The sequence below is a fragment of the Gigantopelta aegis genome, chromosome 10, assembly GCF_016097555.1.
Source record: "Gigantopelta aegis isolate Gae_Host chromosome 10, Gae_host_genome, whole genome shotgun sequence".
NCBI lineage: Eukaryota > Metazoa > Mollusca > Gastropoda > Neomphalida > Peltospiridae > Gigantopelta > Gigantopelta aegis.
This window is the reverse complement of record NC_054708.1, coordinates 30,757,264-30,775,116: the sequence shown is the minus strand read 5'-3', so window position 1 is coordinate 30,775,116 and position 17,853 is coordinate 30,757,264. Positions and strand designations below refer to the sequence as shown.

Here is a 17,853-nt window from a genome sequence, read left to right as displayed (position 1 = left end):
GTCCCAATTACAATAGAGAAACACAAGAGTATGTGACATTAAAACGGAGAAATAGGCATACCCTCTAAAAATAAACTAGAGATGGTCGTCTCCATTATCGTTACTTCTCAAATGTACGTTCCTTTTTAGAATTATGAAATTGCATTTTGTGGCACTACAAACACCAGGATGACCACCGACACTTCGAATGTACGGACATGGAAGGAAGGAAGGAAGGAAATGTTTTAACGACGCACTCAACACATTTTATTTACGGTTATATGGCGAAGGGCATATGGTTAAGGACCACACAGATATTGAGAGAGGAAACCCGCTGTCGCCACTTCACGGGCTATTCTTTTTTCGATTAGTAGCAAGGGATCTTTTATATGCATCATCCCACAGACAGGATAGTACATACCACGGCCTTTGTTACACCAGATGTAGAGCACTGGCTGGAACGAGAGTACGAAAATGGATAATCTAATACAATAAAATCTAAGTGATGTCTCATTTCTGGCTCTAATAGTAAAAGAACCCCCCAAAACATGCAGAAGTCTTCAAAACCTATGGTCTGTAACTTTAATTAAATGGGATGACCCCGAGTTTGCTACCACTGTAATATGTTTCCAAATAAAGCCCCAAAACTTGCCTGTCTTTAACGGAAGGACTGACTAACGTCAGAACCTGCGTTTAAGACAGGCGTGTGCTAAAACAGCTTGCTCTGAATGTGCACATTAAATTAATTGACCTGAACTTTGGCCCAAAACACACCGGAGCTGGGTCTGGGTCTAGTAAGAATTGTACCATTCAGAAGAAAAAAACCCACCCACTGAAATCGAATCTGCTGGACCGAACTACAGATCTTGGAAGCAGACGACATTTTAGAGCATGCGATCTACTGTATTTTAACAGCGCCTGTCTGACCAGAACCAGACCCAGACCCCTTTTCGGTGTGTTTTAGGTCTCACAGAGGCAGCACTATTCGAAATAACATACCGCTGAGTCAGATTTTGAAGAGTACCTGACTTTTGGTAGCGCAGTTAATACTACACGTCCTGCCAAAGGTGATAAAACTGACTGTGTTTGTTTTTAAAAAAATCACTTTTATCTAGGAAATAAATATATTCAATTTTATTTCAACCACGACAATTCTGTCAAATAGCATTGTGCTTAAAATAGGTGTGGGTACCTGAAGACTAAGTACATGTACTACAATATTAATTGTGCGTGAAACTAGTGGTGTTGTAGAAACATCCCATTATATACAAATACATTAGCCATCAAAGGTTTCATTTTCTTCAGTTAATACTTTTGAGAAGGTATTGAGAGTGATGTCTTAGTTGATTGCATATATTAGTTTTAACCACATACGTTAAAGGCATACTGTCACGGATTTAAGGACCTTATTTCTCTATAAATGGATCATAAATAAAAATTACATTAATTGTTTTTGAAATACGGACCATTGCCATAATTCAATTATTATTTACAAAATGTCATTAATAAATGGAGTATGGTGGTTATGAAGATGGTTGAATAAAGTACATTTAGGGACAAATCAAATTATTTTTGGTTCGGTAATACTTTGTTAGACCATCAAATAGGTTAGTGGACTGTGACAATATGTCTTTAACATTTGTCATAGTCCAACCTAGAAACCTTTTTTAACGAATAAAATTAGATATTAACTACATGCTACAAAGAATTTGAAATATTTCAAACTAACGAGGAAGGGAGAGTTCCAGTGGGCAAGGGGCAGTTGACAGGGGACAGGGGACAAGGGACAGGGAGTAGGGGACAAGGGACAGGGAGTAGGGGTAGGGGGTAGGGGTAGGGGACAGGGGGTAGGGGAAGTGACTATATTATGGATATACATATGTATCTACCTTCCAATATTGATAAAGTAAGGCACACCATGTTTACAAGAAATCGCATTGAATTAACTGGTGTTACGGCTATATCACGCTGAAACACACCTAGAACATCAAACACTAGGGTACGTGCTATCCTGTCTATGGGTGAGTGCTAACAAAACGACCTCGGATATGTACAGCATATGTGAGACAACAGTTTGCTATTCAAAAGGACCAATAGGGTTTTCCCCTGTCCCATCCAGTACCCTACAACTGGTATTTCAAATGCCGTAGTATGTGCTGTCGTGTTTGTGGGAATGTGCTTATAAACGAGCCTTTGCTTCTAATCAGTGGCGTACCTAAGGTATGGCAGGTATGGCACGTGCCCTGGGCGCCATTTAAAGGGGGATATATTTACTTCCTGAGCAGTTTCTATTAAAGTCAGACAAGCCATCCTCGGATAGTGAAAAAAGAATTTTCTTCAGATGTACGATCTGTCTTTTTATTATCATTATTTGTCTAAAATTTCAATCATTAAATGCCAATTAGTTTCCGTGACAATCAGTTTCAAATTGATAATTGGAAGGTAATTTTTATTTCTAAAACATGGGTGTCAGATGTTTGAACAGGGGCTCATTTTCAGTGCTCGTCATAGGCGCTATTTTCAGTAGATACACCACTGCTTCTAATGGAAAAAAAATGTAGTGCGTAGTTGGAAAACTACGAGTTAAAATTAACAAATATTTGACATCCAATAGCCAATGATTAATAAACCAATGCGCTCTAGTGGTGTCGTTAAACAAAACCAAACTTTTAAAGGGACATTCCCGAATTTGCTGCATTGTAAGATGTTCCCGACTAATAATTTTAATATTTTTACGATTAAACTTACATATTAAATATATTTTCTTGTTTAGAATATCAGTGTCTGTATATTCAATGTGTTTCTGGTCGTCTTAATATTTGTGAGAAGCCCAAACTGGATTTTGTCTTCAAATAATTTCGTACGTACGAAAATATAATATTTTAGGAAATAAAATGAAATTTAACCTAGAACAAATATTAGAACGATCAGAAATACGTTTAATATACAGCCACTAATACTGTATGCAGAAAAATATATTTTATATGTAATTACAATCGTTAAAAAGTCTCTGTTAGTCGATAACATCTTAAACATTGCAGCAAATTCAGGAATGTCCCGTTAAAGCTATTTGAAACTTCTATTGTTGACTGATGCTAAATTTTATTTGTATATAAATACGTCAATAGGTTATTACTAGGTGGATTGCTGGTGAAAAATCACCGACGCGATATGCATGTCTTTAACAGAACTTAATGCATTTAACAAAGCAACACAGCTGCGTGCACTGGTACAGTTTGCTTCAGAGTTCAGTGGGCTTGTCATACATCCATAGAAATTAAATGATGTCAGCTTTCAGCTTGACTAAACCTTCTATCATCCGTGGCTACAAGGAAAAGCGAAACACGTGTTCATCTCCAGCAAAATGACTTTATAAATAAGTCAATGTCACATAACATTTATACAAAGTTTTACTTCCTATTTGAATTTTTTTAGTAAAATATCAAAGACAAAAAACAAACAAAAAAACACACTAAAAAGACAACACACACACCCAACATTACCAACACCACCACTAACAAAAATAATAATAAAAAAACTACAACCTAATGTGAGAAGACATTAAACACTAGGCCTATACAGGTGAATATAGCTTTTCCTTTTAAAAAATAATTTGTACTGCGTCAGAAAATAACATTCCAGTAATGTTTGGGTTGGGCTGTGTATCCTTGAAACTATTCTAAAATAGCAAACCTTTGACACCTCAGCACCATACTAATTTAGCAATATAGTCCTTCTCAGTAGTGATGCGCGGCCGGTCTGGGATCTATCCCCGTCGGTGGGCCTATTGGGCTATATCTCATTCTAGCCAATGCACCACGACTGGTATATCAAAGGCCGTGGCATGTGCTATCCTGTCTGTGTGATGGTGCATATAAAAGATCCCTTGCTGCTAATCGGAACTGGTTTCCTCTCTCTCTAAATCTGTATTGTCCGTAACCAGGGCCCGTGCTTATAAAACTTAAAGTCTAGACTTTAATAAAGTCCAGACTTTAACATAATGCTATTTGAATGGCGTTGCCATGACGTTAAAGTCTGAACTTTATTAAAGTCTAGACTTTAAGGTTTATAAGCACGGGGCCATATGTGTGACGCCATATAACCGTAAATACAATGTGTTGAGTGCGTCGTTAAATAAAACATTTATTTCCTTCTAAGCAGTGCATGTAGCTATACATTATAATCTATTTCTGACCCGATTGTTTTTTTTAAATTGTACACAACAATAGTGTTGTTTTATGTTCAAAATACTTATTCATTTCAGGTTTTTGGTGTGGTTTTTTATCAAATGACACTGAAATGTTTTACAAAAACAATGTTCATGAAGGCTGGGAAGAACTATACAATTTAAGCAAAATATATTTCATATTCCGGTGGGGAAAATCTTTAGAAAATCTTATTAATAATAATTAATGAAACAGCGTGTTATAGATGTAACAAAAACCGAACATGTATTTAAAATGTAATGGATAAACAAATAGTCTGCATTATGGTTACTGCCCGTCGGCGTGACGATGCTCTTGTGAATAGAACTGAGACAAAGTCAATACGAACCCAGAACGTTTTGATCTATATCACAATAATGATGTTACTTCTGGGAATTCAAATATATTATTAATAATGCATGTGTTAACTTGCGAAACATTACGAACATAATTACTCAGTTTTTACTCGGCCTAGTGACACAAAAACCCAACAACATACAACCAGCTATAGAAACAATTGTCCTATAATATAAATACATATATTCATTTCTCGTGCATGTGTAAACTCGCGGAATAATACGAACGAAATTAAAACTTTCTGTTTCCTAATTGTTGTCTAGAAACGTACATAGCCTACCCACTAGTCATAAATGTTGAAAAGAAAGAAAAAAAAAGAAAAGAAAAAAAACCCCTTAATTCCACAGATTAATAGTCTGGCTCTCTTAAACTTGTGGAACATTACATAGGGAAATAGCAGGAATAGTTACTTAAAACACACACATACAATCAACCAAGAAATCGAAACAATAGCATCTGATTTTATAAGTAACGCAAATGTATTCATTAATTATGCATGTATTAACTGGAAAAACCATTACAAACAGAATCACTCGGCCCACTGACTCAAAAAGCATACAATCAAACTGATGAAACAATGGCATCTTGTGACAATGTCCTATGATATATACACACAAAATGTATTCATTAATTATAGACGTGTTTACTCCGAACGGAATACTAAGAGCGAAACACTAAGACCGGAACCAAATGGTCTAGTGCTTATAGTTAATGGTGCAGAAGCGTACATACCCGTTACTCATAAATGTTGGAGAAAAAACCCCTTAATTCCACAGAGGGCACCGGTATCCTTTTACGTTCTCAGCAGAGAGTCATAGTTTGTCGCCCATGCATTTACCGTGCGAGAACACTTAATCTTCCCAATACGCCGTTAATACCACGAGGGATATTAGCCACCATGAGGCCCGTATCTATACAATTATCCCAAGCTAACGACCAGTGTAAATTTGCCTTAGGCCGTGTATGCAGTTCTCGTAAATCAACAAAACCACCAAAGCATGTTGAGGTTAAACTGCAATTTTCGCCCGGACCGAGGCATCTTGTGCGCTCGCTAAACATATTTTCAAGATTGAAAAGTGTCCCAAATCACTCACAAAACAGACATTATTACTCAGATTCACAAAAACGGATGGCGATTGCGCGCGTAATTGGGAAGGAAATGGGATTTAAAAATCCATTGATTGGGACATCGGATGTGGAGTCTTGGTCTCGGTAACAAAAGGAAAATCAAACTGGGGTTTAGCCGCTGGCTTTAACCGAACGACGGAGTCGACGGTCCTCGGAATGATGGCTTCAGCCAGCAGGGAATGCCAAGTTTAAAAATATCCAGCAATATCGAAACGAATTTGTATTACTAGCCACGTTCAATATGGCAGGATGAATATTATGTTGTTATATGGCGCATTCTGTGGCAACAAGTTTAATGACAGGGAACCTTTTGTTCAGTATCACGTCGCGAGTTGCTACACAAGTTACAGAGGTAGCTACACAATCTTAAATCATTAAACAGTAGTTGCTAATCACTTTTCAATTGACTAGAAATATCGTTAATCAAGATTAAAAATGCAAACAAAATGTTCCCTGTAACGTTACATGTAATTATATATAAACTATCAGCTGTAATGATAGCATTAAACTTACTCGTCCTTATTTCGTTTAATAATAAAGAATGGAAAGGAAATGAATTTAAAAAAAAAAAAATCAGAGCAATGTTAAGCATATGGTGTTCCAGTGTGAAATGAATGCTAATAGCAACACAGATTCCAGAACACCTGAGACAAATCCCTAATAGTGCTATGTGTACTACGTTTTTAAAAAAAAGCAATGGTTGTGATTAAGATAACTTGCCAGACGTCTAGACGTCTCACCACTGGTCCCCTGCGTGTGCTGTAACCTCACCGTGGTGCAGGGGTGTAACATTCTCTGTGAGAATGGCCAATACAGCACAAAATTGAAGTTTTGAGTAAAATTCAGTATCCGTAAAATTCTGTGATATTTGTGTTTTTGCACAGTTCTTTACACTGTTTTTGTTTGTTTTGAATTTTTATATTGTTGTTGATCATCACTTTATTTATTTGCATTACCATAGTTTGACACCCAATAGCTGATGTATTTTTCGTGCTGGGGTGTCGTTAAACATTCATTCATTCTTTCATTCATTCTCACCACTGGTGCTTTTCAAAGTCGAGCATACAAGCATTCTCCTATGTAGCAATTAAGCTGGAAAAAAATATGATTACCTTCTACCTTAAAAGAAGAGAGTGGCCCCTACTAAAAAAAAAAGAAAAAAAAAGAAAAACATCCAATTATAGCCAATGATTAATAAATCAATGGGCTCTAGTGCTGTCTTTAAACAAAACAAACTTTAAAAAAACCCAAAATACCCCGGCCAAGTTCGCCACATTGAGTTTAAAATATTCCCACACTTTACTTCGAGGGATCCGACAAGGGAAACAACTCTAAACTATTTGGACCTTAGCAGACAGGCAACACACTACATACTGTGGCAATGAGTTCTAGATGGAGGAATCACCCCGGCTTTTATTCCATAATTATGGAAGTTGAACCCCCTTTCAACACTGCATAACCTAACAGTAAAATCAGTTCTGATTCCAACTCAATAAAACATAGGCGTACAGGCTCTTCAGTTTGTACGGAGGTGGAGGGGGATTGGGGGGCAGGCTGGTTTTTGCTTTAATTTTAAAAAAAAAGCCCAAATCTGGATAACAACATTTATTCATATTAGTGTTACTACTAAACAACTATATATATGGTTGCAAACGAACAACTACGCATTTTTACATGGATTACAACTAATGTAGAGGGTAGAATTATGGAAATTCATGGTAAAAAGGTCTTAGGTTAGTACATTTTGCCAGAATAACGCTATCATTTTTGCTCGAATTTTAGGTTTTGCTCCAGCACTGGGGGGGGGGGGGGGCGCAGTTGCCCCCCTCTGCCCCACCCCTTTCTCGTACGCTTATGCAACAAACTATAGAAAAAGGGCACTCGTTTCAAAGGAGAAATATCCGCTCATTGGCTGAAATGAAGGTGTGATTCCCGTAGAGAATTAGACTTAGAGATAGGCCAACAACCTCCTTAATAAATATTACATTTCCTACTAAATCATTCCTGTAATGGCTCAAACCTATATATTAAATATTTATAGCATGTTTCAACTTGTGTTTCAAATCACCCATTAAACAAGATAATAAGTAATGACAGATTTCTGCTGCTTCTTTTTTGCTTTATTTTTTATATACCCTTTTTTGTCTCCTTTGATTTCCATCTCAGTTCGTCACGATCTGGCAGCTCTCGTTATCAACGTTTGTTTTAATTATGAAATTAAAAAACAAAATTTCCACTGAAACCACCTTTTAATTATGGACCATTTTAAGTATGATGACACAACATGTTTCCAGTAATCAGAAAGAAATGTTTTATTTAACGACGCACTCAAAACATTTTATTTACGGTTATATGGCGTCAGACATATGGTTAAGGACCACACAGATTTTGAGAGGAAACCCGCTGTCACCACTACATGGGCTACTCTTTCCGATTAGCAGCAAGGGATCTTTTATTTGCGCTTCCCACAGGCAGGATAGCACAAACCATGGCCTTTGTTGAACCAGTTATGGATCACTGGTCAGTGCAAGTGGTTTACACCTACCCATTGAGCCTTGCGGAGCACTCACTCAGGGTTTGGAGTCGGTATCTGGATTAAAAATCCCATGCCTCGACTGGGATCCGAACCCAGTACCTACCAGCCTGTAGACCGATGGCCTAACCACGACGCCACCGAGGCCGGTTTTTTTCCAGTAATCAAGTTTGGCGTTTCCATTGGTGTATAAATCACCTTTGCCAGTGAAATAAATTATGACGATACACCTCTCCGCAAGGGTATTTCAATGAAAGACGGTCTTAGCAGGAGCGTAGCTAATATTTATTTTTCTCTGCGGCGGGGGAGGGGATAATAATCACACGATCGATTACTCACGACCGACATGTATCAATATCCGCTCGTGTGCGTTCGTCATCGATAAGAGAGACAGTTGTGAACGAGTTTGTCTGTTGTCATAGTATGAGAGTGTTTAATGGTGAGAGCCCTTTCGTTGGGAAACATTCTTGGCAAAGAGCTACTAAGCCGTATGAAGTCTGAAAAACAGGGGTGCATTAACAAGGGGGTTAGGGACAAAAGTTAAAAGGTCTTCTCTAGCAATACAAAAGTAACACTTTTAAACTAAACTAAAAATAAATTAGTTTTTGTTTCCCTGTTTTTTTTTACTGCTTTGGTCACTAGGTATAGCAATAGGCAGGGGGCAGAATGGGGACGTACAGACGTCCTGCAATCTAGGAGAAGTGGAGGAGTGGAGGTCTCATCGTTATAAATGACACCCTCTTCCTCTACATCAATCCTGCCTACTCCAGTGGGAATAGGAGTATAGTCTTCCCATTAGCTACTGCACTTCTGGAATGCACATAGCCTAAAATAGCGGCGGGGTCAATTAAAAATCAGACCCTAGTAATATACGGTCTTCTCTAACTACAACCCCCCCCCCCCCCCCCCCAAAAAAAAAAAAAAAAAAAAAAAAAAAACCACACGTCTAAACTGAAAAATTGCAATATTTCGCCGTTTTGGGCGATAGAAACTCCTCCACTCCCGCCCCCATCTAATTAAGGCCAAGCAAATGGTCACAAGATAAACGAGACTGTCGACATTCAGTTTGTAATTTACAAGATAAAGTAACGATATGACAGACATATCATCAACATTAAGGATGGCCAAGACAGATTTGACCATCAAGCGTGGTATTAACATACACATAGCTTTCATTAATTCGGCGATAAACATCGCCAGACTTTAATCACAAAATGGGTCACGTGAGATGTGTAGAAACATTAACGTGTTGAGGAAACCCACAATCTCAATAACAGTAAAATGAAGTGTTCCTTTTGTTGTGACCATATGCCCGTGTGGGCTGAGGGTGGGATGGGGGTGGGGGGAGTGGTGGATATTATTTTAAGTTATCAGTTTGGAACTACATTCTGAACATTCATATTAAATGTAATTAGTGTAGCCTAAAGGTATTTAAAAGTTAAAGGTTATTTTGTTTAACGACACCACTAGAGCACATTGATGTATTGATCGTCGGCTATTGGATGTCAAAATTGTGGTAATTCTGACATGTAGTCTTAGAGAGGAAACCCGCTACATTTTTTTCCATTAGCAGGAAGGCAATTTTGTATAATATACGCTCTCCCACAGACAGAACAGCACATACCACGGCCTTTGATATACGATCCTGCAACTCAAGCACCTCATGCGAGCGCTCTACCAATCCAGCTAGAATCTACACACTTGCCTGAAGTTACAATTTCTTTTGTTTAACAACACCACTAGAGCACATTAATTTATTAATCATCGGCTATCGGATGTCAAACATTTGGTAATTTTTACATATAGTCTTAGAGAGAAAACCCGCTACAGTGTTCCATTAGTAGCAAGGAATCTTTTATATGCACCATCCCACAGATAGGCTAGCATATACCACTCGTGATGCACTGACAGGAACGAGAAATACCCCAATGGGCCCATCGACGGGGATCGATCCTAGACCGACAGCGGATCATCCGAGTGCTTTGCCACTGGGCTACATCCCGCCCCCTTTTGCCTAAAAATACATGTAGGTATATATAATATATATAAATTTTGCTTTGTTTAACAAAACCACGGTAGCACATTGATTAATTAATTAACGGCCACTGCATGTCAAACATTTAAGAACTCAGACACATAATCTTCAAAAGAAACCCGCTACATTTTACCGTTACCTGCAATGGATCTAAGGTGTCTACATGTAACCGATATGTACAACAACAAAAAACTAACTACATGTTGCACAACATAAATACTGCATTCTTGACATGAACTGCTGTGGGTGTTTTGCAAACAGTGAATGTGCAGTCAGACGAGTGTTAAACATGTTTTCTATACATGCAGTGAAATATGGCAGCTGCTTTTTTATCATTCACAATAGAATGAGAACTACATGTTGTGTGCATTAAATGCAATTATTGGTACACCGCGATGCAAATTCTAATGCAGCTTTCTAAATAGTAGGCCTACAACTGGCTCGTCCTGCAGGGCATGCCATTGAGAAATGCACACTTTCTGTTTCGAATAAAATGCATTTTGAGCTGCTATAATTTCATTTCAACTTATTTTCAGGCTTATATCCAATTAAGGTTCAAGCACGCTGTCCTGGGCATATACCTCAGCTATCTGGGCTGTCTGTCTGTTCAGGACAGTGTGTTAGTTGTTAGTAGTTAGTGAGAGAGAAGAAGGTGTAGTGGTCTTACCCATTGAGTCGTTAAAACTCGCTCTGGGTGGGAGCCGGTACCGGGCTGCGAACCCTGTACATACCAGCCTTATATCCGATGGCTTAACCACGCCGTCACCGAGGCCGGTCTTGAGCTACTATATATACCAGGCCTGGTGCTTATAAAACATTTAGAGTCTGGACTCGAGACTAATAGAGTCTGACACAACTAATGTCATTACAACGCCATACAAATTGTATGTGTGTGACGTCATTAGATATCGAGTCTGGACTCTTAAAAAGTTTTATAAGCACGGGCCCAGGGATCCATTCCACGAAACGATCTTAGCAATACGATCACCTTAAAGTAGATATACACTAAAGGTGATCTTAGGGCTAAGATCGCTTTGTGGAACGAGGACCAGGACAACAAGAAAAGCACTGAGTTTGCTAAACTTAATAATTAAAGCAAGACGCTGCAATTGCAAAGTTAAAGTCTGTTTTGTTTAACGACACCACTAGAGCACACTGATCATCGGTTATTGTATGTCAAACATTTGGTAATTTTGACATAGTCTTAGAGAGGAAACCCGCTACATTTTATTTTTTTCATTAGTAGCAAAGGATCTTTTATATACACCATCCCACAGACAGGATAGCACATACAACGGCCGTTGATATACCAGTTGTGGTGCACTGGCTGGAACGAGAAATAGCCCAATGGGCCCTACCGACGCAGATCGATCCCAAACCGACCGCGCATCAAGCGAGCGTTCTACCACTGGGCTACGTCCCGCCTCCTGCAATATGGCAAGTGATGTGTAGGTTAACAGTAAAACAACCGTAATAGCTAAACCTAATAACTAGAGCCAGTGCCTCTAAAGAGGCTTAGTGCTAAAACGTAATGTATTCTACTTCTGGTAGAAACTTACAGTACTCTGCTTAGAATATTGATTCATTTAATGTCCTTTTGGATCAATGTTGATCTAATGTGTTCCAAAACGCAAGACAAAAACTTGATGTGATCGCTTGGAGCACGACAGAATTATGACAATAATAGCTTTTCATAAATATCTCTAAGAAATGAATTCTATTGTATTTCTGGTCTAAGCGTATATTATCTTACTTACAATATTCATTTATGTACATCTATTTCAATCTTGGTTGTCCTGGCGTGTGCAAAAACGCAAGGTAGGAGTTTGAAGTCTGCGCTTGGTGCACGCACGCCAGACGTAAGAGACAATAAGAGGTTTTTCAAAAACACTTTTTACAAATGAATTCTATTGCATTTCTGGCCGAAACCTATAGTAAAGTGCTTGAAATATTGATTTATTTACATCCGTATGAATCGTGGTTGTCCTAATGTCTTCAGAAAGTCAAGACAAGGGTACATCTGAGCGTTTGTCAGAATTTTTACAGTAAGAGATTTTCATAAATATTTTTTAGAAATTCATCCTGTTCATATGACACTGTCAAGATGTTTTATAATTCTGAACATTTCAACTGATCACAAATATGTATCGCATTTTCTCTTCTCCCGATAACTGTAGCATTTTTGTTTTTAATTTGGTACGTGACAAATTTGCTGGTGTTTATATATGCCGAAATAAATGTCATGTGAGTATCTGTGAAACAAATGATAATTTCATGCAAGTCTGAAAAAATTAAGTTTCAACCAAAAAGACCATGTATAGTTCATATATATCTATTTGAAAGTTAACTTGAAATCTAATAATTATGTCATGTACTGGTGTTGTCCACGACTTCATGGTCTTTTTCTGAGCACGAATTGTGTGTCATGTAAATGAGGGAATGGAATAAGAAGGGGAAAAAAGGAAAAAACAGAAGACCATGTCATGTTATAATAAGATCAAGTGCCTTCAGGAACCATACCACTATTTCCCAGTTCTATTACTTTGTGTAGTAGATTAACACAGTCCAATAAAAATAAAAATAAAAATCTTTATTAAAGAATAATATTGCACGGTATTGACAATTTTGCAAGTAGATTGACCTCTGTATTATTTAAACAGTTAACCAACTAGTTTGAAACTACTTGCTAGGTTAATAGTAAATGTTTCTTGCTATAGCAAGTGCACCACGACTAGTATATATATCAAAGGCCATGGCATATGATATCCTGTCTATGGGATGGTGAATATAAAAGACCCTTTGCTACTAGTACTAATGGAAAAATGTAGCGTGTTTCCTCCCTAAGACGATATGTCAAAATTACCATCCAGTAGCAGATGATTAATCAATGTGCTCTAGTGGTGTCGTTAAACAAATCAAATTACTTTAATAGTAAATGATAACGACTCTGCAAGCTACCGCTTATATAACTGCAAACTGAGGCGTTGCTCTGACAGGAGAGGCGGGATGTAGCCCAGTGGTACAGCGTTCGCTCTATGCACGGTCGGTGTGGGATCGATCCCCGTCGGTGGGCCCATTGGGCTATTTCTCGTTCTAGCCAGTGCAACATGGCTGGTATATCATAGGCCGTGGTATGTACTACCCTGTCTGTGGGATGGTGCATATAGAAGAACCCTTGCTGCTAATCGGAAAGAGTAGCCCATGAAGTGGCGAAAGCGGGTTTCCTATCTCAATATCTCAGTGGTCCTTAATCATATGTCTGACGCCATATAACCGTAAATAAAATGTGTTGAGTGCGTTGTTAAATAAAACATGTCTTTCTTTCTTTGATCTGGCAGGTTGATAACTATGTTTTCTTGGTCAGTCTGTAATGATATTTGTTTGCATGGTAGTTACCAAGCGACTATACTTCATAAAAACAGCAGTGATATAGCTCTTTCCAAAATATTACAAATATATTCCGACATATAAATTAGATTGAAATGCATACATAAGTAAATGGTGGTGTGTAACCTTCAACGGTAAGAAAAGCTGTAACATTATCCAACAATAATTTTATACACTGCGGACTAATTCGAGTGAGTGCCTTTAGGCCCACCTGCTTGTAAGACCAATATTTACAAGTCCTCGTGTAACCCGTATACACCGGATTCTCAGTGTACTAGTACTATATGCCCTTTTAACATATAGCGAACATGGAAATATTGTTAATTAAGTGTATGCATTATGCATGGTGTAGAATCGCCTACAGACAACATATCTAACTGACATCGATGTTCAGTAATAACCTGCTTGTATTGGCGATACTATTTACAGCACTAATTTCATGCGTGTTGTTTTCAGTGTGTGTGTGTGTGTGTGTGTGTGTGTGTGTGTGTGTGTGTGTGTGTGTGTGTGTGTGTGTGTGTGTTTGTTTATGTGTGTGAATGTGTGTGAGAGAAAGAAAGAGAGAGAGAAACAGGAACACAGACAGAGACAGTGAGAAATAAAGACAGAAAGAGAGGGAGAGAGAAAGGGGCAGGATAGACATACATACATACATACATACATACATACATACATACATACATACATACATACATACATACATACATAAAGGATTTAATTATCCCCTGCGCCAGTGCGTTAATATCTATGTATGTAATAGTCAACCTCGACATACATACAATATATAGATATTCATACATCAATACATACTAGCCAGTGCCAGGTATGCCCACTGTTTCATGCACGCAAGCGGGATCGACCGCATAGATTGTAAGCCCCATGCATATGGTTGAGTTAAAAGAGCTTCCTTTTAATGGAAGCTTCGATAGCTCAGAGCGTATCGTGGTTAGTCTTGCAATTTGCGGGCGAATCGGTGCCACAGGTTCGAGTCCCAGCAACGGCATGGGACAACTTGTGAGGCCAGAAAGGATTTAATTATCCCCTGCGCCAGTGCGTTAATATCTATGTATGTAATAGTCAACCTCGACATACATACAATATATAGATATTCATACATCAATACATACTAGCCAGTGCCAGGTATGCCCACTGTTTCATGCACGCAAGCGGGATCGACCGCATAGATTGTAAGCCCCATGCATATGGTTGAGTTAAAAGAGCTTCCTTTTAATGGAAGCTTCGATAGCTCAGAGCGTATCGTGGTTAGTCTTGCAATTTGCGGGCGAATCGGTGCCACAGGTTCGAGTCCCAGCAACGGCATGGGACAACTTGTGAGGCCAGAAAGGATTTAATTATCCCCTGCGCCAGTGCGTTAATATCTATGTATGTAATAGTCAACCTCGACATACATACAATATATAGATATTCATACATCAATACATACATACATACATACATACATACATACAGAGATAGATATATAGATAGATATATAGATATATATATATAGAGAGAGAGAGAGAGAGAGAGAGAGAGAGAGAGAGAGAGAGAGAGAGAGAGAGAGAGAGAGAGAGAGAGAGAGAGAGAGAGATAGAGAGAGATAGAGAGAGATAGAGAGAGAGAGAGAGAGAGAGAGAGAGAGAAAGAGAAAGAAAGAGAGAATGTTGGATTCCTTGGTTGTCTGTTTCGTTGTTGTTGTTGTTTTGATGGTGGAGACATTGTTAGACAGTTCAAAGTAATCTAAAAAAATTCCATCGATTCCGAAATACACACAAGCTCGATAAACATCCCATAAAATGCCAACTGTCGACATTCGCATTGCACATGCAGTACAAGTGGCTCATAACAGGGAGTGGTCGAATCGGATGACTGACATACCAACGCATTACGAACAACATGTTGCATGTACATTGTAGTATGAACAACACCGACCTACCTGTTGCTCTCAACCGTGAGTGACTCAGTGTTGTGGGCCATGTCAGGTTACATCCAACAAGACCAGTAAATGTAATTAAATTATAATAAGTATCATTCATTTGTCCAAATACCTAATTATATACTGTGTATATTATACTGCCATTACACTGTCGTACATACTGATCGTATTGTAGTTCGCATATATAATGTTATATTACAATATACACACGATGAAATAGTACTAATACTTTGTCATTTTGTAATACGAATAGGCTATTGTAACACGTATTATGTAATACTACTTTGCTAACCTCTAGCATTGTTTGTTTTTTTTGGTTCTGAATATTGAATGATACTATGTAATACAAATTTCAGAACATAATTACTAATAATTGGTTTTGTATAAGAAATTAAATGATATACATGTATTTCTAATACACAGTTGTTTTATAATTATATACAGTGACTATTAAATACATATAGTGTAAGCCACTGAATGTCATATTACTAATACGTAGGTGTACGGTATTATGCACATTGGATGCTGCAAAAAATGTCACGCAATATACTGATCAAATGTGTTGTGCTAAAACATACTTATATTGTAATACATAACGGTTAACATGTTGATAATACGTGTTAACGTGTTAAATGGTCTGTTACTACAACATAGTTATGTTGTACTACACACTGAATAATAATATTATATTGACAGTGCGTGTTAACGTATTAAATAGAATATAATAATATGTAAAGAACAAGTTATAATTAATTATTGTAATACTAAACACTACATTAACACTTTGTGTTAATTATAATATGTAACGGTTAACATATTGATGCTACGTGTTAACGTGTCAAATGATCTGTTGCTACAACATAGTTATGTTGTACTACACACTTAATAATAATATTATTATTATTGACAGTACGCGTTAACGTATTAAGTAGAAATAGAATAATGTACTACGACCTAGCTATAAATATTTTAACACTGGACACTATATTGACACTGTGACATGGTGTTAACTGTAATACATAACGGTTAGGGTATTGGTATTATGTGTTAACTGCTATATTGTTACAACATTGTTAATAATAATATTATATTGCAAGGTCGTAGCTAGCGGGGGGGGGGGGGCAAGGGGGCAGTTGCTCCCCCCCCCCCGACTAGGACAGTTGCCCCCCCCCCCCCCCGAAAAAATCCGGAAAGCATTATAGAAACTTACAGAAAATTATCTTAACCGTTTAAAGGGTTTTAGACTATTAACTACTCAGTTGCCCCCCCCCCCCCCCCCGCAACAAAATATCCTAGCTACGGCCCGTTTTAACGTATTAAATAAAAATACAATAATATGCCACGACTTAGTTATAATTATTATCATACTGGACACTATGTACTGAAACTTGTTGTTAACTATACCAGGTACAAACGCGTAGGTGCGTACGCGACTCAATTCCACTGTGACACGATCGCTATTGGTATGGGATGAAACGTGTCATACGAAAAAAAAACACGAACACAAAACGTCTTACGTGACATACTCCAGTGAACAAGGTTGACATAAACCACAACGCACTCACCCATACGACCTCCTCGGGTTCAAATCTTTTAGTTCAATCACTCTGTCGTGCAGTTTATCCATCGTTCCCGGGAGAACAGGTGAAAAATGGCCGACTCTTTAGGTTAACGGCTTTGTTTAAGCAGAAGGGTGTCCCCAAACATTGCCTCTAGCCAGCGATCTGTTTCTGTTATGTAGGCCGCTATTCAAACACAAGTGATTAAGGCGAGGCGCAGTTATATATTATATTATTGTACTAAAATTCACCTAGGCTGTGGCATCATAAATCACAAGGAACAGAGAGCGAGTTAACAGGATGCACACACACACACACATATATACATGTACATATATACATGTGTATATATAGATGGGTCGGGTAGTTAGATCTAGTGAAATTGAAGTAGGTTTGGTTTTTTGTTAATGGCAGCCGTACTGTTTTTGTAATGGGAATATACCTTGGCGTACTATATTTGTTCAGGTATTTGGGATACTTGTTGTGAATGCAATGTATACAGTTGCAATCTTTTAGTGTTTTTATTTTTGTTATTTTTTTGTGTGTTTTTGTTTTCAGCCCACATAGGTTTAAAAAAAAAATATTATATTTTAGTTTTTCCAATGATATTGATAGGGGAGTGTGTGTGTGTGTGTGTGTGTGTGTGTGTGCGCGCGTGTGTGCGCGTGTGTGACTGTGTGTCATTATTCAACCAGGGATACATTACTTATGTAAAACGATGATAAAAATCACCG

General features: G+C 38.0%; 1 protein-coding gene across 1 annotated transcript in view; it reads right to left on the bottom strand.

The window, feature by feature from the left end:
• The window catches only part of LOC121383578 (endothelin-converting enzyme homolog), a 56,438-nt gene extending 39,138 nt beyond the window's left edge, over positions 1–17,300 (bottom strand). Inside the window, exon 1 of the mRNA XM_041513668.1 lies at positions 17,126–17,300. Within this exon, the coding sequence (XP_041369602.1) occupies positions 17,126–17,187 (62 nt within the window). The 5' untranslated portion in view covers positions 17,188–17,300. The remainder of the gene's footprint in view (positions 1–17,125) is intronic.
• Positions 17,301–17,853: the final 553 nt, after the last annotated feature.